The sequence below is a fragment of the Paramisgurnus dabryanus genome, chromosome 1 (genome assembly GCF_030506205.2).
Source record: "Paramisgurnus dabryanus chromosome 1, PD_genome_1.1, whole genome shotgun sequence".
NCBI lineage: Eukaryota > Metazoa > Chordata > Actinopteri > Cypriniformes > Cobitidae > Paramisgurnus > Paramisgurnus dabryanus.
The window spans coordinates 37,886,414-37,913,083 of record NC_133337.1 but is presented as its reverse complement, the minus strand read 5'-3'; the positions used below and the strand labels follow the sequence as shown (position 1 = coordinate 37,913,083).

Here is a 26,670-nt window from a genome sequence, read left to right as displayed (position 1 = left end):
AATGCGGACGTTGCACTAAATTGGCCAGCAGCGCGGACGAGCCATCTAGCCTTTATATACATATCTATGAACCCCCCTGCCTCAAGTACAGAATAACGATGACGTGATCTCTTTGCGACTCTGGTGTGCATCAAAAATAAATCGCCACCTGGAGGTGGTGTTAGTTTTTAAATGTTTCATTGTTGAACTAAATTTATGAATAGTAATATTTCACAAAGGCGATTGTTATACAAAAAGGTTTGCATTGTGAAATAAACAAAAAAGTTGCACTCTAAACAGTCCCAGCCACATATTAATACAAACTTCGCAAATCTCAATATAGGTAAAAAACAAACATTTCTGACAGATTAGTACTCTTATGGGCTCTTAAACTTTATTTTATGTTCATCTTGACATGAGACGTTTTTATGGAAGCACCAAACTCACTATATCAAAAAACATCCGTTAAAAGTACATATGAGAAAGGTTAGTCTAAAGTTTATGAATTAAACTTTTTCAGATTATTCACTTAATGCAATTAGAACAATTTATGCTTTACTTTTTCAGATATGTTTTTTCATTATCAGTGTTATTATGAATTGTAACTAAAGTATTTCCCCCTGGGATTATTAAAAGTATTTCTGCTTCATATAGCGCATATATTTATATGAGAGCTGATGATGTTTGTGTGTTTCAGACCCTGGCTGTGTGCACTGAAATGTATATGACAATAAAGTAGTGAAACTCAATGTATTTATTTTTTAAATGTATTTTAAATAGGTCTAAACCTAAATAGGTTTTTTGTAAAAAAAAAAAAATAATAATAATTCACAGCACCCCCTGTTCAAAATGACTTCCAGCGGCTCTGTACTTGGCGGTGTTACGGCAGTAAACTTCAAGCCCCACAGTGCATTGCTTTGGCTGTCTTCGGTGTGACGTCACACTCAGGAACATTCCGGAAGGCATTGTGGCTTGCGTCCGGTTGCGTCAGTGAGCTCGCAACTCTGAGGTGAAACTGGTCAACAAATCGAAACGTGAGTTTGACTTTATTTATTATTTAGTTTAGCAATACAAATAGAGTAGCAAAGTCGTCCCCCTCAGTGTTTCTTCCGTACAAACTCATTATAAATGCACTTGCGCCTCAGGTTTATTATTCTTTATAATATTTAATCTCTGATATTTTAATTGCGTTTCTCCTTGTTTGATAACGTGTCAAGTGTTATTGTTTCAGTACAGGCTTGTGAGATAGCATTGTCTTTGCTTTTATAATTGTTTGTAAAAACGCTGCTGTTTGTCTCTCTGACAGGAAACAGTAAGATTAATTCACACCGTGATGTTGGTTTCTCGTCTGTCATGTCTGAGGTCTGTGCCTTTGGTGGGATTGAGGTCTGGCCTCCGTAAGGGTCCCAGCTGTCTGATGAGACCTCAGCAGGTACGAAACTTCATTTTTAGTGAAGACTGACAACCTTGTGGACTGAACTTTTGCCTCCAGTGGGGTTAGACTAATGCTATTGACTGATAAAAGAGACACATTAGGACCCGCTTGTTTCTTTTTGATGATCAAAATCAGTATCTGTACTGTAACACAATGTCTTTTGTGATTTTTATGTTATTTGTGATCAGGGTTATTCCACCAAAGCACGACTGGGGTTCCGCCGCAGCAGGACGTCTAAAGATCAGATTCAGGATGCGGCGTTTGAACCGGCGACACGCACTGCCATCAGAAGTCAGTCCTCTATGCACTTTAGGAGTCATTCATTCAATTTACCTTGACGTAGGGTCAATTTACGCTTACATAGGATTTTTCTTTGTTTTTCAAGGTATTTAGTTTCGCTCCATTGTATTTCTCTATTTAGAAAACAGAACAGTACATTTTCTATTTTATTTTGCTAAAGCATTGAAAATATGTATAATTCACCAAACATTTTGATTGATAAATCACCCAAAGGTACTCAATAAAAAGTGCAATGACAGATACAGACAAATGCAAATGTGCTGCTGAAATGTGCCTCATTTTGCAGTTGACAACATGGGCAGGATCATCCTGGCAGGAGGTGCTGCCGTCGGATTGGGAGCTTTGTGTTATTACGGCCTCGGAATGTCCAATGAGATGGGAGCCATTGAGAAAGCTGTGTAAGACTTGAACATTATACACGTCTTAAAGCTCACAGTTTGCCAAAAGAAAACAGTCATGTTGTGTGTCCAGATATAGGGCGATTCCACAGTTCAGTTCAGTTTTGAGCTTCGAAGCTCTAGTAGAAATCAAATCGAATATTCGAAGCTTCGGAAGGAGGGGCTGAACATATTTTTCTCTTTCATAAAGGCAGGAATCTGTGTGTCTGTCTGTCTACAGTTTTATTATGTGGCGGATGTGTTGCTGCGGACCCAAGGGAGTGTAGTGCCTTTATTTCGTGCAATATGGACATCTGACACGTTTGGAATTAATAAGCTTTTAATAAACTACAGAACAGCGCAAGCCGGAAGCGGCCTGCCAGTCACGTGTCCTGCGAGAACAGCATTAGTGAAACAAAACACAAGAGCAATACTTTTTAAGGTAGCCTAACATTTTTCTAACAAACAAACATTCCCTTATCAGAAATTAGCAGCACAGTAATTACTGACATCGTAAAGGGTAGGCTATTTAAATAAAACAACGAAAAAATATATGAACGAAGTTCAACAAACTGTAATAAAACGGTAGCATACTTTCAAAATCAAGTTTATTTACTAACACTTACATCATCCAATATTTTTTTTTATCAGTAGAACAATAAAGAAGATATTTTGCAGAAACCCCAGTGCTCCGTCATGCAAGTCAACCGATCTGCCACTTTATGAGCTAAAGCATATACATCCAATACAAAAGTAATCGCCCATAACTCCGTGTGACATATTGACGTCTTGTGAAGCAAATCAATCAGTTTTTACAAGAAACTGAACGTTATTTACAACACTATTAGCGTGAATGCCAAAGCAGGAAGCGCGCTTTACGTTCGAGGCCATCTCTTCTACTGGTGGCGTTTGGAGGCTGTTGGCTATGGATGTTGGTCTCTCTGCGCCACCTATAGAGAGGGAGCGAGAAGCGCACTTTCTTCTTGGCAAAAGCTCTGCATTAACGCTGTAAAAAATATTTATATATATATATATATTCGAATCTCAAAACTGAAAATTAAATGTCAACACACAGAACGAATATTCAAATATTCTGGTCCATCCCTAAAATTATCAGCATGCACTTCACAAACTCACCGGGGACAACAACTATACCAGCTATTTTATCCCATGCCTCGTTCTTTTGTAACTGGTCCCTATATGAAAATAAAGTCATGTCATATAAATGATAGGAAACCCAGCAACAGCGATTATCAATTTCTCCTCCTTTTTTTTGGAAATAATGTTTTGGTAGGAACGAAAGTTTACATCTCACGTTTCTCCGGAATCAGCCAGCGAAGAGCGTCTAGGCCAGGGGTCGGCAAGTAACTTTGGCCGCGGGCCAATATTTTTTTTTGCCAGTAGGTGGCGGGCCAGCTGAATTTTTTTTTTATTTAAGTTTTGTTTTTATTTCCTATTAAAAAGACGAAAGACGGCATTAAAAATAGCTTAAAACATGGTTGTTCTGCTGTTTCTTTGTCTGTTTGCACCCACAATAGGCCTATAATCATGGAATATGATGGGTCCGTGTATCATTCGTTCAATCGTTTTTTTTTTTCAAATTAAAAAAAAAAAAAAAAAAAAAAAACTTGTTTTCCCATTATTTATTCCTGAACTTGACACCTTTATTAGGCATATATCAATGAAATCATTTTAAGCAGATCAAGTACTATAGTGGTAACATTTTACAAGCATTTATGCTCCCATAAAGTCTCTTACAGTCCGGCTTTTGAACTTTATTCCATTTTTAATTATCATTTATTCAGGACACACACATACACACCTAAGGTTTAAGGAGGTCTGCGCGGGACTGTTTTTTTTTGTCCAGCTCCCACAAGTTTCTATTCAGCAACGCTTAAAATACACTCTGTGTTCACACGCTTTATTTCCCGACTTGACGGGTCCGCAAAACCTAAATCCCGTTTCCAGAATCTCAAATTCAAATGTCTCTAACTGAAAGAGAGAGATTAAGTAGCCTATAACAATTATAAATGCTATACAAAAATTGTGTTCGTGTCAACATAAATATTATTTTAACATTGTACTGTCAGCAGAGAAAAAATGTCACAGAAAAAATTATGAAATATAAATAACATAAATTAAATAGGACAAAGCCTATCACTCAAATATCTAACCAACATAAACGGAAACCATATTGCCCTACTTACAAATGAAGTAAGCTATTTTCTGCCAAACTATTTCAAACATACTTGCACAAAAATAATGTTGTTGGCTGACAATGGTTTCAGTACCAAACAGCTCCTACAGCTGTACAGGTGGTCAGAATGAAGTGCGGATACGCTGTCACAGGGGGGCTATTGTTAGTCAGACTACCCGCTCCGTCCAAAGTATTCTGCTACCGTCTTTATACTTTAAAATTTCATCATGCGCCGCATGAATCCTTTTGGGCGTTTCATACACTATGCAGCGGGGAAATCGCCGCGCGGCTACGGCTTTTCTCAAGTAGGCTAGTGGAAGATTTTTGTGCAGCATTTAGTGCAAATATGTTTTATCAGGTAATACATATTATTTATTACGAATAAATAATAATGAAAAAAGTTCAAAAGTCGGACTGTAAGGGAATAAAACTGGCACATGGTTGCTATTCAAACCATTATTAAAACGGCTGTAATCTGTTACCACAATAGTACCTGATCTGTTTAAAATTATTTTATTGGTATATGTCTGCTAAGGTGTTAAATAGAAATTAGTCTTAACCCGTTTCATTAATTTTTTCTATTTTTGATCTGAGCGCACAATCAGAAAATCGGAAAACGAGTCAGAGGCCTATTTGTTTTTTTCATTTTAATTCAGAAAATAAATAATAGAAAAACAAGTCGTTTTTCTTTATTTTCTTTTTGGTTTAAATAAAAAAAAAACGAATGAAGGAATTATAGGAGCCATATTTGTAAACTGTTATTGTAAAATAAAAATAGTCTGATAAAAAACGGACTTCCAAAATAATCCGGCGGGCCAGAAAATATTGCTGGCGGGCCACTCTTGGCCCGCGGGCCGCCTGTTGCCGACCCCTGGTCTAGGCTATATTCCGATTGGATGCTGGCGTTTTGCCGCTGAACCGCTCATTATAATTTTTTATGTGTTTTTTGTTGTATGAAATGTATGTCTATTTTGGAAGTTGTTAATTTTGATGTACTGTTAGGTAAAGCGACCTTGAGCTTTGGAAAGGCGCTATATAAATAAAACTTCTTCTTCTTCTTATCATTACCATAAAGTTGAGCTTCTTTCAACTTTCTGAATGTCGCTCAAGACGCCCAAAACGGGACGCCGATGGATTTGACGCTCCTTGCAGCTGAGAGAAGCCAGCTTTCATTGTAAATGAATGACTTCTGGTATCTTTGGAAGCTCAAGTCTGTGGTGGTCTGAACGTACAGTAATGACAGCAATGTGATAGCTGATGCGCTGGTAGAGAGAAAGAGAGACAGAGAAAAAGAGAGACCACAGCTCTGTAGAAATGATCAATGTTATTTGAAGTCGGCTCTTAAAGGACAAAATACCCGTGTAAGCTATAACGTGGCTATTATACACATTTTTTCAGGATGTTCTTGCAACCCGATGGAAACTTGTCCATGACCCGGTACTGGGTTGCAACCCGGTAATTGAGGACCTCTGCTCTAGCTGCCATCAAACGGAGCTTTGCTGTGCAGAATTTTTCAAATTGTGTACAACCACCATGAAGGCTCTCTCAAGATGAACACAATGTCGCTTTTAATCCGAAACCACTAACAAATGATCCGACTAGCACACTCTTTTATCCTTTCTCACCACAACAATCCTATTTAATGTACTTAACCAAAGTAAATCAAGTTCGTAACATTTTAACGTTCGTAAACTTTTGGACAGAAACAACATACTTACCCACATTTGTTGAAATCCTGTGAACTCTTCCTCCCACGCAGAGCATGCATGACCTAGACAATATTATATCTGACTTGAGAACCACTGAGAAATTAGGAGATGGACATTTAGCATCAGAATAAAATGTTTGAACTCTCTGCCCCTGTTTTATCCCAATTTATTAACAATTTATCATGTAGCAACGCATATGAGAATTTAACCCACACAAGATGTTTTTGTCGTTTTTGCTACTGATAGAATTACATGGAAAAATGACATCTCTGTTTCCTTTCGATTCATAGTTTAACATTCGTAACTATTTGGACAGTTTTGAATGAATGTTTCCATTGCATCGTGGTGGATTAAGGAAATTATAATTTCAGTGTTAGTAGTAGTATTTTGTAGAAAACACACCAATATAAATGTTCTGCATCAAAATGCAGGATTTATTAAAGGAAATAAAAGAAATGACTTAGGAAAAACCCAGATGCACTGAATGTCTCACACTGACATCCCCAATTTCTGGGGTCAGAAATAAAGTATTATTACATTATTTCATAAATTTATCTTAAACAAAACATTGAACTAAAAATAAAAGAATGACAACAACTGTGTATTATACAATCTATATTGTTCATTACACCCCTTAAAATCATTTTTCTTGTGTGTCATCAAGGAGTTAGCTGTTGGTAATTGCAGTCTTTTATGATAGTCTTATAAGTCTAATCAGTTTTAGGGTTAGGGGTAAATGTTTGTGTGTAAATGAAAGCTTGTCTGCTTTATCAGAGCTCAGTTTGTTTATCTTCTCAGTTACTATGGGTTAGATGTTGAACTGAACAGTCCTTTATTGTTCTTGCATGTTCAAGGAGGTGATGGATGTTTTTTTTTTGCTGTGTATGTAGCAAAGCATAAAGATGTTGATTAGTATTGTAAATGATTTTAAGGTTAGGCCCAACTGTTTTTGTTAAAAATGTTTACTGTTGTAGACTCTGGTATACAAGTGTCTAGTGTAGTTTAATATAGTATTGTACTAATTTACAGTATAGATGTAATAGAGTATAGACTTCAGCTATAGTATAGATGTAATAGATTATAGACTTCAACTATACTGCCCTACAAAGGCTAAGTGCAGTAACTACGCAAACACTGAAAGCGAGAGAAATGCCCTTAAAGTTTTTTACACCAGTAAACATGATGCTAACATGAATTAGCATGAACTCTTTTGTCCTAACCCTAACACACACACACACACACACACAGACACACACAACTACACAGACACACACAACTACACAGACACACACAACTACACAGACACACACAACTACACAGACACACAACTACACAGACACACAACTACACAGACACACAACTACACAGACACACAACTACACACACAAACACAATATTACACACACAAACATACTCACACAAACACGCACATAAATGCCCCAACTGCCCCATTCTGTACCAAATGCCCCGTCTGCCCAATTCTGCCCCAACTGCCCCGTTCTGCCCCAACTGCCCCGTTCTGCCCCAACTGCCCCGTTCTGCCCCAACTGCCTCATCTGCCCCAACTGCCTCATCTGCCCCAACTGCCTCATCTGCCCCAAATGCCCCGTCTGCCCCAACTGCCCAATTCTGCCCCATTCTGCCCTAAACACCAAATTCTGCCCCAACTGCCATGAATGCCCCATCTGCCCTAAAAATAAATAAAATAGTGTAGGTTTTCTGGATGTTGTTGTGGTTGTCCCTCAGGATTTGGCAAGAAGCTACAAATTTTGCAGATATTAATGTCAATTCTGCTTTTTCACCGAGAATAATGCAAAGTTTTTCAATTGGAGTACAGTTATTAAAGCAACACTATGTAGTTTCCTTGTAAAAATGACTTACAGCTCCCCTATGTGGTTGAAAAGCGCAACAGTGCCTGGTATCAGACACACTTCTGCAGGCAGGGGGAGGGGCGGGGCTGTGTGCTCTACCCTCCACCGCCACTTTCAGAGTGTGCTTGTAGCAGCTAGGAGGCTGCTCAGGTTGCAGCAACAGTACAATTTGTCCAGTTAAAAGTTGTTCTAGCACTAAAATAATTTTAGAGACATTATTTAAAGGTAAAAAAACTACATAGTGTTGCTTTAAATATGTGGTGAATTTTGGTAAAATATTTATTTCTGATTATTTCATATTGTGGGCATTCAGTGAGGAAGTGTAGTTCGGTTTCTACCACTTTCATTGTGCAGTGAGAACAGAGTCTGTCCTCACGAGTGATCCACATCTGTCTCCTCCGGCCTGTCTCAATAGCCAGACTGTGATCACTGAGTCTGTACCTTGTTAATGCTTTTCTTAGTTTCACATCAGTCACAATGCTTAGATATTTTGCCATGGTGTACTCTCGGTTTAGTGCTGAATAACATTCCAGTTTGTGTTGTTTTTCAATGGTGTTTTTCCAATAGGTGATGTATTTGTCTTTTTCAATGTTTATAATTTGGTTAGGCCGAATGTTTGCGAGTGTGTGTTTGTCATGATTCTGGATGATCTCTGTATGTGTGAGATCAGTCAGTCTCATGATCAGCTGACAGAGGGGACTCTTATGTAAGTTCTGTTCTTGCTCTTTTAGGGCTCTGAAATGATATGTGGTGGGGTCGCTTGTCTGTAGGTGTTTCCAGAATTTAATACATTTTTTCTGGATGTTTATAAGGAGAGGGTATTGGCCTAATTCAGCCCTGCATCCGTTGTTTGGTGTTTTTCTTTGCACTTTAAGTATTCTTTTACAAAATTCTAAATGTATTTATTTTTACAAAATCTAATTTAAAGGATGGACCCCACACCTCACTGCCGTATAGTGTAATTGGCTCAATTCTTGATTTAAAAATTTTGAGCCAAATTTGGATTGGAATGTCAATTTTAATTGATGTCTTTATGGCATAGAAGGCCCTTAGCGCTTTCTCTTTGAGTTCATTCATAGCTGATGTAAAGTTACCTGTTGAAGTGATCTTTAGTCCAAGATAAATGTATGTTTTTGTGTTCTGAATGGTTCTATGTGATAGTGTGAATGTGTGTGTTGGATCTTGAGATCTGGAACGTTTTTGGAAAATCATAACTTTAGTTTTTTGGGGGTTCACTGTCAGGGCCCAGGACTGACAATAATCCTCCAGCAGATCCAGGCTCTCCTGCAGCCCTTCTTTAGTGGGTGACAGAAGAACCAGATCATCAGCATAGAGGAGACACTTTATTTCTGTGTCGTACAGAGTGAGACCTTGAATTTGAGATTGTGGTCAGATGTTCTACATTTTGGAAGGAAACCAATTTGACATTTACTCAAGGCATTGTGCTTCGTAAGGAAGTCTAAAATTCTTGTGTTTAAAAAGCTGCAGAGAACCTTCCCCAGGTTACTGTTGACACAGATGCCTCGGTAGTTGTTGGGGTCCTGTTTGTCTCCGTTTTTGTAAATCGGGCTGTTGAGACCCTGGTTCCAAATCTCAGGGAAATACCCAACACACAAAACATCATTAAATAGTTTCAGGATTGATAGTTTGAAGTTTTGCTCTGTGTATTGTAACATCTCATTCAGGATGCCATCAACACCACAGGCTTTCTTGGGCTCTAGCTGTTTAAATTTGTCTTCCAATTCTTTCATTGTTATGGGGAAATCTAAAGGGTTTTGATTTGCTTTAATTCTTCTTTCCAGATTTTCGAATTTTTTTATTAGTTCACTTTGATTGTTGTTTTGAATTTCGATTGAGCTATATAATTTTTCGAAATGATTTTTCCATATCTTTCCATCTTGGATGGCCAGATCTTCTTTATTTGATTTGTATAATAGTTTCCATTTATTCCAAAATTTGTTTGAATTGAGAGATTTTTCAAAATCTTCTAGGTGGCCCTGTTGAAATTGAGCTTTTTTCTGATGGAGTGTGGCTTTGTATTGTCTTAATGCCTCACAGTATTGAAGACGGAGGTCTTGATTTTGTGGTTGACAGTGTTTTTGGTTTGATAAGTTTTTAAGGTTTTTTCTCAGAGACTTACAGTCTGCATCAAACCATTTGTCAGTGCTCAGTTTCTTTTTCTTTGTTTTGATGAGAGTCAAATCACTTTTTCGTGCTACTTTGTAGAAAATATAATTTAGATCTTTTACTTCCTGATTGATGCCTAATTTGTTCTTAGGGTATTGATGTGTTTGAAATGAATATAAGAGAGATTATATTTCTGTACGCTCAATGACATTGGTGTAATTTGTGACACTGTTTTCAGTCCATTTAAAAGTTATTATTTTGTTCATTTGGTATTCTGTCCTGTTAGTGTTTGTGGTTGTTTTTTTATATAGATTGTGATTTGACTCCCCTCTTAGTCGTCCATTGACAATGTACAGACCTAGACTACGGCAAATTTGTAGTAGCTGCTTTCCATGTGAGTTTACTATTTGATCATGTGATCATGTGACTGTATGTGAGCTGTAGGTAGATAAGAGTGTACTTTATGTTAATAAGAATTGTGATGAATTGTTTTGTATTTATCTAAATGATAAAACTAGAGAAAGGGGGTGGGATTAGAAAAGTTTATGAGCTTCCTCCTACTCCTTTTGAACATGGGAGTTTTCTTTTTTGAATGACTTATTTATAATAATTTATGGTTGAATGTGCTTGAGAAGTACATGTCCTTATTTATCTGTTATTTTTATTTTTTGTATTTGTATGCATGTATATGTGCAATGTTTGAAATAGATTTTTAAAATGTTTTCATTCACAGGATCTGGCCGCAGTATGTTAAGGACAGGATCCACTCCACATACATGTACTTTGCAGGCAGTGTGTGTATGACCGGTCTCTCTGCTGTAGCTGTCAGCCGATCTCCAGCGCTCATGGGACTGATGATGAAAGGCTCCTGGCTGGTATACGACATCGTCTGATCCTCTTTATTTATCTAAGTTAGATTCTTCCTACAGATAAATGTACAGTTTTTTTTCAAATATCGTTTTTTGTCATCATCCGCAGGCTATAGGTGCAACATTTGCAGCTATGATTGGTGCAGGAATGTTGGTGAGGTCGATCTCATATGAACACAGTTCTGTACCGAAACATCTGGCCTGGGCACTGCATGCAGGTAAAGTGCTTTCACAGTATCATACACTGGGTTTTCTTGGCTCAAAATGAGTTGGTGCTACCACACACTTTACAAGCAAAACATTTTTAAGGTTTAATAATTAAATGAAAAGACAATTTATATCACAAAACATTACATTAATTAAATACAATGTAGCATCTAATGTGTTCATGTACAGATTATAAACAGCAAATTGGTTTAAAATCAAATGAAATTTACACAAGCTTTTCATTTACGGTTCATTATGGTCTTTTGCAGTTTTTAGATGTCTTTAGTGATGTAAACACAGCCAGAGACCTCTGTCCCTTTTGCTATCATTCTCCACTCATTTTTTTGTGCCTTCATTGCTTAATCTTATAAACAAAAAAAGTTCTGTTGAAGTCGCCATGAAACTGAAGTATCGATTGGCTTATTTTCCCTGTGGTGACATATATCCGAGTGAAACCGGCTTCTGAAATGAAATAAGGCAGGGCTAGATTTGAATTTGTCCATCGAGATCTGATTGGATAATTTGAAGTTGGGTCATGTTGCTAATTGCTAATCACTGCGATCTTTTCCCGGACCCCGCCCACCTGCCGTATCATATGACTGAAGTAAAGAGAGATCGCTTTGAGGAGGGGAGGAGATTTGCGTTTTTGTTTAAAGAGTATGAGGGCACATGAATTTTTAAAAAACAATGAAGCTCACAGAAAAGTACCGCAATTTTTCCAACATAACCTATTCCAAAACAATCTACAGTTTTTTGTTTTATTTTCATGACAACTTTACTTCCTTTACCTGATCTAATAATTGTGGTTTATATATATTAGGGCTGTCAGAATGAACGTGTTAATATCGCATTAATGCAAATTGATTTTAAGGCCACATATTTTATTAATGCATGATTAACTCAACAAGCTATTTATATTTGACCCTCATCAATTGTGCATAATTACATGTGTAGCAACTGCATAGGGTTCAGGGCTCGCAAAATCGCTAGCCCGACGTCCCGGGGCTATTGCGAATTCCTGTCGGGCTACCAAAATGTTCTCTGCCCTGCCCGTCGGGCTATCTTGGAGAGTAAAAAATATTTTAATGTTTTTGCATTCTCTCAGATTTAGTTATGTAATATGTAATTCGGCGTCGTCTTGTCAGTCATTACTATCCTCACGTAACAAATGAAACTGTCAGGAAATGAAGTGAAAGCATAATTAAACCCATTATTCCTTTTGTGTTCACGTCTGATATGCGCGCTCTTCAGGACGCGCTTCTCCCCGCTCCGCTCTTCACGAGTGCGCGCTTGGTCTTGTGCTCAGCAAAAAGCGTGAACTTGTCATTTATAAAAAAAGTCATTTCATTTTATGAGACTAACATTGTTTTAGCGTTTATTTTTTCTCTTTCTTCATTTAGTAACTTAAAGGTGACATAGAATGATTGAACAGAGTATTTATCCTTGTTCTGTGATGTGACATGTAGACAAAAATGTTTTTATTTGGGTCTGTAATGCCTTAGAAGCTTCCTAAAAACCTCTCTCAGATAGCTCTATTAGGGTGGGGAATTTTAAACAAGTGGTTTTGCACCTATTTGGCTCCCCCTACTGGCTTAACTTGCAATCTCATTACTGATTGGCTGACTTTGCTGCCACTCAAAAAATGTAGCCAATTATTTTAAAGTGGAGGGGCAGTGAGATGCCTGTGATGTCATAAGCATCAGTTTTTCAGATTGGGCCGTTTTCTGGCTGACATTTCTAAAAGAGGAATTTCTATGAGACTGAGATGTTAAGCATGACTAGCACTTTTTGTATGTTTGTGAATGTGGGTAGACTTCCATTATTTAACAAAGACAAGGTAAAAATGGTTTTTCATTCTCTGTCCCCTTTAAATATGTGAGAAGGAATATATGTTTGATTGATTTGACACGTCTATATGAGGAGAATATGAGCTTTTGATTGTTGTGATAGGCGACTAAAATGCTGTGGTAAGATATGTTAACCTAAAGTGAAAGTAATGTTTATTTATTTGCCATTTCGTTTTACCTCAGAGTCTAACATCATTCTAGCAATTTCTTTTTTTTCTTCAGTAGGCTAAGTGAACTTAAATATGTGCAAAAAAATATAATTTTAGGGATTTCTATAAGGAGAATATGATGTCAGAAACTTTTGATTGTAAACACAAAGCTACGTGGCTAACGCTAAACTAATCCGCTAATCTAAAGTAGCCTAAATAAAATGTTTATTTATTTTACATTTCTTTTTTACCTCAGTATAACATCTAGGGATTTCTTATTTCTCTTTCTTCATTTAGTAACTTAAATGTGTGAGAACGAAAATATATCTTAGTGATGTCCTATATGAAGAGATGATATTAGAAGCTTTTAATTGTTGTAAATTTTAATAACGGAGAGGCAGCTACACTGCCGTGGTAAGATCTGTTTAAAGTCTTCTATATTGTGTTGAAGTCACTGATTATTAATAAATTTGATAAAATACAGTGTTATCTAAATACAATCTATGATGTGTTTAGGTATTTTTTATTAAAAATAACACGTTGTAATAGGGGTGGGCGATATGACCAAAATCTTCTATCACGATAGGATTAATTTTATATCATGATAGCGATATGTATCACGGTAGAGTTTTTTATGTTTTAATAAGGTTTAAATCTTTAATACCATAGAAATGTTCATAATTCTCACAAAAAACATATACAAGCATAGAAAGAAGATAAAAACAAACAAAACTCAAGCTCTCTGAAGATACACAGTCAATAAGAATGATAATAAATAATTATGCATGTATGTATAGGCCTATATATATTTTTATTTAAGGTAGAAAAGTGATTTAATCAGGAGCAGTGAGAGATTTTTTTCTCAATGCTGTTTGATTAACACGAGTGACAGACAGGAGCAAAATTAGGTAACTTCCCCTTTAAGACCAAAGTCCGGATCCAATACACTGTTACACATGCGCTTTCTCTTTTAGCTGTTTACTTTCTCTTAAGACCTTACTGGTCGTGTTTATGATGATGCTTGCAAAGACGGGAATTTTGACGCATATGTGTATTTAAGGCCAATAAAGCGGGAAAAATGCTCACGAGCTTAATAAGCAGAGGTCGCGCGACTTGCGCGCTCCTCACAGACAGAAAGAGCAGCGGTTGCGCGACTTGTCCGCTCCTGACACACAGAAAGAACGCACGCATACAGATCTGTTGTCTGTGTTTCAATGGCTTAAAATAACTTGTTTTAAAACTGCAGTGCTTAAATACGTGTACAAACGTTACGTTTTCCCGACCACACGCACAGGAGCGTGACGTGGGCACGTAACCTCAATAGAAACGATAGTCCAAAATCTCTACCGGTTGACAAATTTCTACCGGTTAATTTTGTCTACCGGTTTATCGCCCACCCCTACGTTGTAATATATTCATATAATACTTTAGTAATAGAAAAATTGAATTATAACGTTCTATTTTCTTAAAGAAAACTTTACTGGCTAACCAAAACAAGCCTTGGATAAAACGTTCTGGAAAACCAAAAACTAACGTTAGGGGAACGTTTTGGGAACCAAACATTTTTAGCTGGGGATGGGCAGGAACAGTGGCTTGCGTGGAAATCCAGGATTTATCAATATTCTACTTAAACATAATGCATTTTTATTCGGGCTACTTATATTAATTTCGGGCTATCAAAAATTGAAGAGTTCCTGCCCGAAGGGCTACCAGGAATTTTGAAATTTTGCGAGCCCTGGGGTTAAGTCTATTTAGTATTTTTCAGTAATGCAGTTATTTTAGGGAAAATGTGAATAATTGCATTGCAGGCTGATTTATGGTGTGCCCAAAATTTACTGCTTGTGCTCCTAACATTTTCAGTCAGGGGGTACAGTGCTCCTAATAAAAAAAGGTAGTCTGGATCCCTAAGGGGTTGTGTACTCCAAAACTTTTACGCCTGCGGCCGACGCATGTTTTCAATTGTTTCCAATGGAAGCTCGCCGTTTTTCAAATAAGCCAGCAGCTAGCGGGTTTTTTCTGCGCTGAAAACCAGCGCTCGGAGGGTTTTCCGCGCTCGGCGCTGAACGTCGAGACTTGAAAGAGATTCAACTTTGGGAGAAAATCTCCGCTCGTCAATGTCAGTTCTCACACGGCCGCCCAATCACAGTGGAGGAGGGGCGGGACATTCCCACAGCAACCAACCGGCTCGCAGCTGAAGTATCACAGCTACCAAAGTGCTCAGCTGAAGAAAGCTGGCACTCAGCTGAAAAACAGCTGGCATTCGGCGTCCTCAAGGTGTTTTCAGCCGCATTTACAAGTTTTGGTGTGTCCAGCCCCTAAAAGACTAGACTTTTAAAATAAAGAATGTGTTAAGTTATTTTTTTACTACTTTTTATTTTAGGAAACTTGCAGTTTACAGTTTTCATTTCAAGCAATATGTGCTTTGATTTCAGTTGAAGTCAAAATTTCAATAAATAACCTTAACAACTAATACTTTCTTCTTCTCTTAATTCTTTTAAAATCACAAAGAGAACAACAAATGCCCTTTCAATAGAAAAAATTATCCCACTTTTAATATCTGAGCATATTTACAATACAAACCTTGCCAGTGAACTATGGGGAAAATAATAATAATAATAATAATAATAATCGTTCATTAATTTTAATCGATGTCAAATGCTAAATTAACAGAGGTTTTGATTTTAGGTTAAATCATCCAGCCCTAGGATGTTATAATTTTTGTGGTCATTTTGGATTTTTCTTAAAATAATTTTACTGAGTCTTCCTCATTTTTGAAAATCATTACAACTCAATTTGCCAGCACATGTCACAAATAATAGAAATTGAGAAAGAAATTAGCCTGGTCCAACCAGACTCTCGTACATTCATTTCTACAGAGAGTCTGGCCACGCTCCATTGCAAAGCGTTACTTCCGTTAAGGAGGGTCCATTGTTGAAGTTTAAAACTATTGGATCTGCCCAGAGTCACTCAGGATCTGCCAAAGCCAATCGCTAACGTGTGGTCGTGACGTATATCATGCACCAAAACCGTCCGGAAACAACAAGTCAGAATAATCAGACAAACAAAACTTAGCAAACCTGGTTCTTGCTCCGGCTTTAACTTCTGTATATTCGGCAGTTTTGCAACAACGGACCGAATAGCTTTTCTCACATCTTTCTCCGCTGCCATTACTGAACTACAACTCAAACTGACACACGACCTCAACGTCATCATTCTTAGCCACCCCCATCTGTTCGCTGATTGGTCCTGCAGATTCTTGCAGGAGAAAACGAAACTCTATAGAGAAATCCCAGACGTACTGCTGAAGCGAAATAAAAATTAAGCGGAAGCACGTAAGAGGGCGGAGCCAGGCTAGAAAGAAATGTCCTTCTGAAAGTAAAATTCATATACAAAACAATGGCTAACATAAAAAAGCCAAGCTAATATAAAAAGTATGCAATAAATAAATATTACAAATGGGTATATGCGCAACTTACTTCCTTATTCCTGTTAAACATAGTAGATCACTTCCGGTTCTCTTTTTTTGTAGAGCATGCATAACCCTAACACTACAAATAACAAGCAACGATAGCACATACCGGCAACCGAAAGCGATCGACCCAGTTTTCCAGTTTGATCATGTGATGTTTGACATATACCGTATTGAGACTATAAATCGAATGTGCTTTGGTGGGCACCTCACAGACTCTGTGCAGGCAACCTGGTGCCCGTGGGCACTATGTTGGAGACCACTGGTCTATAGTAATCTACAGTCATCTGTGAAGATGATCTTTGTATCCAAGTATCATAAACTTTTGTTAAATATGTATCTTATTTTTTTGTGATAATCCCTCTTACTTCCGGCTTGGCCTACAAAAATGTGTTGTCCTTGCGGTGCTCTATTGGAGCTATTCAGTCAGTGCCTCATTGTGCTGACATCGAGACAAATGACAATCCACAGAGTGCAACGATTGTTTTTGTTTTCTGTAAAGACACCTAGGGTATTTACCAAATGTAAGTGAGCATCCCTATGCCCTACTCCCTTTGAACGGCAGAGCCCTTAAAGTGAGCTCTTTGAAGGGTGTAGGATCTCCCTTGGCGAAGTGACTGACAGATCGAGAACTCATTGCCTAAGATCATGTTATCATCACAAACAGAACTTACTTCCTTGAATAGACCATGTATAGCAGGGGTTTTCAAACCTATCCTGGAGGACCACTCGTACTGCACAATTTGCATGTCTCCCTCATTAGACACACGTGGTTCAAATCTACATCTCATTATTAGAGACTGCAAGACCTGAACTGGGTGTGTAAGGTTCAATTCAATTCAATTTTATTTATATAGCGCTTTTCACAATTGTTAATTGTTGCAAAGCAGCTTTACATGAGTAGATGTAGAGTAGAACACTGAGAATCAATACATAGTATAAGAAGTAGAATATAGCGGCTAAGGATAAACCGTGTAAGCGAGCGTATTGATAATGTAACGTATACAGTAAAGTGCTAAGTTAAGCCAAAGTTGGCTGACTCTCCCTGGGACTAAAAACCCCCTAGGAGAAAACCCAATGGGAAAAAATCCTAGAAGGACAAAAAACCCTAGGGAGAGATTAATATTTATATATATAGACATGGTAGGGATAAGAAGCGGGTAAGCGGATTAAACTGGTTCAGCCGGTGGTCGTTGGTCGCGCATGGGCTGGGCATCACTTTGAAGGACAGCCAGTAGATCAGTGGTGCGATGACCTTCACAGCAACAGGAACTGGGTCTGTTTGTCTCATTGTCCTCAGAGTCGAGGACGAGACAGGGAGACAAAAACAGAATTCTATTAGCGTAGGGGCCGTTCGCATGTAATGCAAGTGTCATACATTATATTGGTTTAATTCAGCTCGGTTCCAGACAGGCTAACTATTGCGGCAAGAGTAAATTACCCATATGAGGTATGTGAGTGCTTTGTTCTAGACAAACTACTGCGGGAAAAGTACATTTACTGGACATTCTATGTGAATGCTTTGTTAAAGAAGAATGTCTTAAGTTTAGCTTTAAATTGCTCGACTGTGTCAGATACTCGAACATTATTTGGTAAATCATTCCATAGCTTAGGGGCCAAGTAGGAAAAGGATCTACCACCTTTAGACACTTTTGATATTCTAGGGATAATTAAGTAACCAGAATTTTGTGATCGCAGTTTATGTGGTGGATTGTATTCTGATAGTAGTTCTTTTATATACGAGGGCGCTAGGCTATTTAAGGCTTTGTAGGTGATTAGTAATATTTTAAATTGTATGCGATATTTAACTGGTAGCCAGTGTAAAGATGCCAGAATTGGACTAATGTGATCATACTTTTTAGATCGAGTAAGCACTCTTGCGGCAGCGTTTTGAACCAGCTGTAGCTTGTTTACCTGATTTGCATTGCATCCCCCGAGTAACGAGTTACAATAGTCTATTCTAGAGGTCATAAAAGCATGGATAAGCTTTTCTGCATCTGATGCAGACAGCATATGGTGTATTTTTGAGATATTTCTAAGATGGAAGAATGCTGTGCGGCAGACGTTGGAGATATAACTATCGAAAGATAGATTGCTGTCAAACATTACGCCTAAATTCTTAACCGTGGAAGATGGCACCACCGTGCAGCCATCTATGGGCAACTTGTAATCTGACATATTATGTTTGTAATCTGACATATTATGTTTGGAGCGATTTGGTTCAATAATAAGTATCTCAGTCTTATTGGAGTTTAGCATAAGAAAGTTATGTGCCATCCAGTCCCAAATATCACTAATGCAGTCTGTTAGCTTAGCAAACTGGTGGGTTTCGCTAGGATGTGACGAGATGTAAAGCTGGGTATCATCCGCATAGCAGTGAAAACTTATGTTATGTTTCCTGATAATGTCTCCTAGAGGTAACATATATAACGAGAATAGGATAGGGCCTAGAACTGATCCCTGAGGTACGCCGTATTTAACGGGGGAGTGATAGGACTCTTCCTCATTTACATAAACAAAGTGAAATCGATTTGTTAGATACGATCTAAACCAGGCTAGCGCCTGACCACTGATACCAACATAGTTTTCTAGTCTATTGAGTAAGATTGTGTGATCTATTGTGTCAAAGGCTGCACTTAGGTCTAGTAATATAAGAATTGAGATTTCACCACGGTCGGATGTTAATAGGAGGTCATTTGTAACTCTAAGCAGCGCTGTTTCTGTGCTATGGTGGGGCCTGAATCCTGATTGGAACTTCATGTGTATTATTATTCGCTATGAATGTGCGTAGCTGGCTTGCCACTACTTTTTCTAATATTTTAGAAAGAAAAGGTAGATTTGAGATTGGTCTAAAGTTATTAAGATCTACCTGGTCAAGGTTTGGTTTTTTTAATGAGCGGTCTAATAACTGCTAGTTTGAAAGCTGTTGGAACGTATCCTAATTCTAGCGATGAGTGAAAGATATTTAGTACCGTGTCGGAAACTACATGAAATACCTCTTTTAGTAATTTTGTGGGAACGGGGTCTAATATACAGGACGATGATTTAGATGACGTTACTAATTTCGAGAGCTCTTCTATTGTAGTAGGTTTAAATGACTCAAGATGCTCGTATGATAATCTAGTGGTAAATGTACTATTGGGTAGAGTGGTTGCTGCTTGCGTAGTTTTTTATGTTTTCCCTAATAAACATAATTTTGTTAGTAAAGAAGTTCATGAAGTCGTTACTATTGTGTTGGAGTTTACTATTGGTTTCTGTTTGTTCTTTGTTTCTAGTCAGTTTCGCAACTGTGCTAAAGAGGAAACGAGGGTTGTTATGATTTTCCTTAATAAGCGTACTGAGATAGGTAGATCTGGCGGTTTTAATAGCCTGTCTGTAGTGTTGAACACTCTCTTTCCATGCTGAACGCCATACCTCTAACTTTGTGTTTCGGTAGTTTCTTTCCATTTTTCTAGATACTTTTTAAGGGCTGCAGTATGGTGGTCATACCATGGAGCTGGCGTTTTTTCTTTGATTCTCTTTTTTCGAATGGGAGCAACGGCATCCATCGTGCTAGAGCAAACGTTGTTCAGGTTTTCTATTATAATATCCAGATCTTCACGGTTATCTGCTACATGTTTCATTTGAGACAGGTCTGGAAGAGTGCTGATAAAGCTATCTTTAGTGGTGGAAATTATTGTTCTGGCTAATCTGTAGCATGTTGTAGACTGAGCGGTCCTATCTAGAAGTATTGTGTATGACACAAGGCAATGGTCTGAAACGGCATCGCTCTGGGGTGATATTTCGATGTCATTAATATTGAGTCCGAGTGACAGAATTAAGTCTAATGTGTGCTTACGAGTATGCGTGGGCCCTGACACTTTTGTTTAATACCGAGAGGTAACTGAAGGTAGCCTGGTTAGCCAGACCTACATCAAGATGTAAGGTCTGGCAACTCTTCACACAAACGGCTCAATGCAAGGGGCGGGATATAAGGTTGTCCCTCAAAATGCCTCTGCACGCAATAGGATAGCGCTATGACCAATCAGAGCAACGAAGAAGGTGACGTAGTTACCGTAACCAGTCGGCAAAACTCCAAACACATCTTTCTTGCTTAAAAAGGACTTCAGTAGGGTTATTTGCTCTTCTCTCGAAGAAAAACATAAGTCTAAGTCCTCCAGAGTCGCGGCCAAAGCCGCTTCAAAAGAAAGCTGTTCGCCAGCAGCAGCAGCCATTCTTTGTTTTCAAGTAGGAACCGTTGCAGCTCTGTCGTCATCATGTTAAGCCCGCCCCACAGACGCTACACACAATGTGATTGGCCTGACCAAATTTTGGTTTTTGGAGCTGTTAAGTGTATTGTGAGTGCCTAGACTAAACCCTGGCAGCAAATATATTTTGCGGCCGCTAGGGTGCGTCTAGATTTCTAGGCTAAACTGAAGGAGGTGTGTCACAAAAGGGAAACATGCAGTACTGGTGGTCCTTCAGGACAGGTTTGAAAACCCCTGATGTACAGTGTATTTTGCTAACAGACTTCTGGAAGGGCCCCATTGTGAATGGAATTAGGCAGTCACTTTTGTTAGGTGCATAAATGCCACTTGGAAAATACCCTTAGATAGCTGTCGAAAGCTGGAGGCGACACAAAATTTCGCCTGCCTCCAAATTCTTTATGAAGGAAAAACCGTGAATGTTGTCCGTTTTTCAATCGGAAGGCTGCAGCCTCCAGAGGTCGCATATGCAAGTTGCATACGTCATCAAGCCTGGTTTATATAAGTTAACTGAGACATAAGCATAGTACAACACTTTACGATTAACTAAGAATAAAAGTCAACTTTGTAATTGTTAATATTCTGAAAAATGATCTACGCAGCCTGCAAATGCGACTTCCGGAGGATGCAGCCTAAGGATTGAGAAAGTCTTAGTACATAAGCGTTGAAGTCAGAAATGTGTTCCTGTAAAGCTCAGTGGTAGAGCATTGCAGTTGCAATGAACCTCTGACCCACAAACAAACACACTCAGTGCTACAAGTCATGGGTTCAAAGTTCAAACCCAGGGAACACAAATACTGATAAGAATGCATAGCTTGTATTGCGCTATAAGTTGCTTTGGATAAAAGCATCTAAAAATGCATAAATGTAGATGGTAGAGATGATTTTGTACTGTAAACCCACCACTGGAGGGCAGTGTTGTCTGTTTTTGAGGGTTGACGTTGAATAGCAGGGGTGGATTTTTACTCTGTACTATGTGAATGACAAAGCCTTCTTTATTCCAATTCAACACATTTACTACCGTACTATTGGTATACATGGAAATTTACCCTGCTTTTGTAAACACACTATCATATTTTGGAAAATCTCTACTCTTGTGCATAACACAATATACCAGTAGTGTGCCAGAAAAGAGACTCTGGGTGTGCATCTGAAAATCTGGGTGTGCCACATTTACTGTCAAATTACTGTGCAAAATTATTAACCATAAGCATATAACCATGCTATAACCATAATGTTATGAGTGAGAAGGCAGACAAATACAAATACAACAATTTATTAGACAAATAAGCCAGGCAAAGGTCAGTATCGGAATCAGAAATATTCAAACTGCTTTTGCGCGTTGGTGGGCGCTTGTCATATATCACAACTAATATGCAGTGTTTTCAACCAACCACATAATGTTTATTTTATGTTTCAGACATTTAAATACACATAAGTACTAGTAAAATACACACTTATGTCTATGGAAGGAAAGCAGAAAAAACAATCTATTCAAAAGTAATTTGCCGACGTTTTTTATTCATATATAAAACACACATAGCGGAACTATAAAGTCTAACGATACTTTTCCCAGTTCAACAGCCACTTACTTTTATGTATTTGAGGAGAAACTAGGGAATTCAGATGCAGTAAATCCGGTTGACAGGACTCTCTGTACTGCAGTGTTCAGCTCATCTCGTTATAGATCAAGATAATTTATAAAGGTTTTTAAACAAAGAATCCTAATATCAGAAAGTTGACGTGATAAGCAAGTTAATGAATATTTTTAATAAAAAAGGAAAAATGAAATAAAACGAATAACATACATCTGTTAGTTATTGTGCCTGCTGTGTATCACGTGACAATCATGATGCGTCGCCATGGACACAAGGGGTCAATTAAAATATTTTTTTACTTATGCGTGAAAGGGTTGATTTTAAATACATTCTAAGGAAACAACAATAGCACAAGTTTAATAAACATTTTTATTGAGACTATAAAAATTATTCTGCATCCATTTTTAGGTGTGCCAGGTGCCACTGTGGTAACCCTTATGCTTACCAATAGTTCAGTAATGCTTGATTTTAAGGCCATATGATTTGAAGTGCATTCCTAGAAAATTATAACACATCCATCTGAAAACAATCACACATATCGCCTTCTGTCTGTTGCTGGTGAAGTATTTTGCTGTCTATTCTGTGTTAAACTGCTGGCGTGCTCATTTTTCACTCATTTTTATCTGTCCAGCAGCAGTCTTAGCGACATCTATTGGACTTTGATTGTATTGCATTAAATAAGTCAATCTGGACCAAAATCCTAACTCAAACTCAACATTTGATATACAGGAAATGGAATGTGCATGGAAATCCCTCAGCTTTCGGCGAAATTCGCCATTTTAAAGCAACACTATGTAGTTTCCATGTAAAAATGACTTACAGCTCCCCCATGTGGTTGAAAAGCGCAACAGTGCCTGGTATCAGACACTCTTCTGCAGGCAGGGGGAGGGGCGGGGCTGTGTTTCCTACCCTCCACCTCCACTTTCAGAGTGTGCTTGTAGCAGCTAGGAGGCTGCTCAGGTTGCAGCAACAGTACAATTTGTCCAGTTATAAGTTGTTCTATCACTGAAATAATTTTAGAGACATTATTTAAAGGTAAAAAAACTACATAGTGTTGCTTTAAAGCCAAAACAGGTGACCCAAGTGAATCGTGTAGAATTTTTGGGGGGTATGCGTGCATTGTTTGTTGACGCGCCCTTCGCTGTCATCCAACATGTATCCCAAACATTTGTTTAACTTCATGCCGCGCTGCAAAAACCAACAGGCAGGTGACATCAAAGTACCACAAGAGTGAATCGAGAAGTCATGAGGACTCTGCTTTCGAACCGTTCTTGCGCTCCTGTGATATCATTCGTCTTTCTGTGTTCTTCATCACTGCTTCACATGCTTGTTGAAGATTTGTAGAGCCACAGCCTTCGAGACGTAAAGTAAAACGCTGTAAAATAAAATGCTGTCTATAAACATAGACTGACATTGCAAAATGACCTGAAAGATTTTTTTATTGGAATGGATTGGAACGAATGATGGAAATACTCCTCGCTTGTACTGCAGTAAATACGTAAATGTTAATGGTAAAACTGCAAAATATTGCATGAAATGCTGTTAATAAGAACATACTGCTACTAACTAATACTGTTAATAAGAAAGTTTATCGTTTACAGTAACATTTTACAGTAGCGATTTTACAGTAGCGATTTTAGACTATGTGAGCGACAAAGATGCTAAAGTGATTTGTTTTTGGCGTGCATACGCGCACAAACTCAAAAGCCAAAGCATGAAAGCGAGCGTTTCAAAAATCAAGCAAACACATAATTTCTTTGAGCTTGACAGGAGATATATGCACAAAATATTTTGTAATACCACAGTCTCTGCAAGTATTCTCAGAAAAGCAGTCATTTATTTTATAAGTGAGCAGTTGATCATATGTGTATAGATCAGCGCTTCTCCACCGGTGTTAAAGGGACAGTTCCTCTTATAAGAAATGCTTATGTTTGAGTCATTATGGTAATCAATCTACAGAAGACAAAAGGAAAATCACCTTTATAGCTTTAAAAAGATCAATTATATTATATTTAAGTTATTCTTTTCTATTTTATATGCTTCTTATTTCTTGCTTTCTTCTTATTTTATTTTCCCACATTTCTTTTTGTTTGCTGATCTGAAAATGATTCAACCCATGACTCAAAAACCATAATGTAATTGATTTAACCAGTACTATATTGTAAAATTAAGTCATTTTTTCAGGTCCACCCTATTCCAAGGCCAACTTAAAATGTTATGGCCTTGCGACTGATGGTCAGATTATGGCTAAATAAAATTATTGCAGATGTAAAATAGTAATTGAATGCTACTTGTTACAGCTTTCCACATTTATCAACCCATTTAATTAAACATGGTTTATGTTACTAGTCAAATGTTTACATTTGAAATGTACAATCTAAATTGTCCGTCAGAAATAAATAATTGAAAAATGGTCATAATGTATTTCTTGCTCATGTTATGATGTGCATTTTTTTGTTTCTGCTGGGGTGTTGGGTTCCTTCCATCTTTTTTTGTCCTTGGCCAATCACGTGCCTGAAGAATAAGTTACATCAGTTAAGGTTAACTGATGTAAGTTAAGTTACATCATGAGCCCTAATGAGGCCGTAATATTTATTCTGGGAGAGTCCCCCACCTCGCGGCCCCATCAGAGGCCATGTCGTCCCTCGAGCACCCTTCTCATCTTTTTCACCCCTGACCCGTTTTCATGCTTGGATATATATGATATATATTTATAAACTTATGAATAGGGTGAACCGATAAATTGGTCGATTCTGCTTGCTATACTTCTCAATGAATTACAGTGAAATGCCACTACATTTAAAAGCCAGAGGGCGCTCTCGTGCAGAAATTCAATATGAGTCATAGAAGAAGAACCCTTACACATGCAGCTCCAGCAAAATATCTTAAGCATATAGTTATATTGCTGTTCTTATTGCTGTATTATCATGATAATAAAGAATAAGTATACTGATTATGTTTGACGAGTGTCCACATTAGGGTTACCACATTATAAACGACTCAAACTTACAGTGATTTCAGATCGATAAGGACTTAGTGATCAAAACCCGTAGTATGTGAAATAACTGTGCATAATATCTGCTGTGCGATTCAGAATAGTTATAGGCCACATATTATTAGTGTTTATCAGCATTTATCGTCACATCTCTACTTATAAACCACACCTGTTCTCTAGGATTAGTTTTTCTTTAGACATGCGCTCGCACTCACATCTGTGTGTTTTCTTTTGTGTCTAGGTGTGATGGGAGCAGTCATTGCTCCATTAACTCTGTTGGGCGGCCCACTAATGATTCGAGCAGCCTGGTACACGGCAGGTATTGTGGCCGGTTTGTCGACCGTGGCCATGTGTGCGCCCAGTGAGAAGTTCCTGAGCATGGGCGGCCCGCTCGCTGTGGGTTTCGGAGTGGTGTTTGCCTCTTCTCTAGGTGCGATGCGTTTACAGTTCAGTGCAGACATTTTGTGACTGTTTAGTGAATTTCATTTGATCAAACCTCATCTTTTCTCCAAGGTTCCATGTTCCTGCCGCCCACCTCAGTGTTCGGAGCGGGTCTGTACTCGGTGGCTGTTTATGGAGGTTTGGTGCTGTTCAGTATGTTCCTGCTGTATGACACACAGAAAGTCGTTAAGCGAGCAGAGACGCACCCTCTTTATGGTGTTCAGAAATATGACCCCATTAATGCGTAAGTGTTGTCTGTGGGCATGCAGAGCAAATGTCTGTTGTCCCTTTACCAGAATTTTGAGTTTTCACTTGTCATGTGTACTGAGATTTAACATTACCCATACAGACCACATAAATTTCTTGATTATGATGTATAGTTTTGTTTTGCCTGTGCTCTTACAGATGCATGGGCATTTACATGGACACACTCAATATCTTCATACGGCTGGTGATGATTCTAGCCAACGGTGGAGGAAACAGGAGAAAGTAGATATGACGAGACATGAAGAGACTGAGCTGTTCTGGTGGGAACCACTGAGATGCGTTACAATCCGATGAGTTGTTTCAATCCAGAAAAAGCTTCTGATTACTTTAGCTGAACTGCATCTCAAACACATGATGATAAAAGTACAACGACAATGAGTTCATGTGTCACATGTAATAAGAGGGAATGCACATCATCCTTATTCTATTCTGTTAAGAACATTTTTTGTCTATTTATTGTACTGATAAGCATTGAGCTCACAATTTGTATATATGTGAAGCTACTGGAGTTTGTTTAAAGGATCTATGTGTTATTATGTGTGATGCTTCTGTTTTTATGTTCAATAAACTTCAGTTGCATCTAATTAAA

At 38.1% G+C, this 26,670-nt stretch overlaps 1 protein-coding gene and 1 long non-coding RNA gene across 2 annotated transcripts; both read left to right on the top strand.

The window, feature by feature from the left end:
- Positions 1-889: 889 nt before the first annotated feature.
- ghitm (growth hormone inducible transmembrane protein) lies at positions 890-26,670 on the top strand. Its single transcript, XM_065272778.2, has 9 exons — positions 890-1,013; positions 1,286-1,411; positions 1,603-1,705; positions 2,001-2,112; positions 10,729-10,870; positions 10,974-11,082; positions 25,615-25,803; positions 25,887-26,058; positions 26,220-26,670. Exons 2-9 carry the CDS (start codon positions 1,313-1,315, stop codon positions 26,305-26,307), a joined length of 1,014 nt encoding a protein of 337 aa, XP_065128850.1. The 5' UTR covers positions 890-1,013; positions 1,286-1,312; the 3' UTR covers positions 26,308-26,670.
- On the top strand, positions 2,119-5,345 carry LOC135757579 (uncharacterized). Its single transcript, XR_010536299.1, has 2 exons — positions 2,119-3,440; positions 5,169-5,345. It is a non-coding gene; the product is annotated as an uncharacterized lncRNA (long non-coding RNA).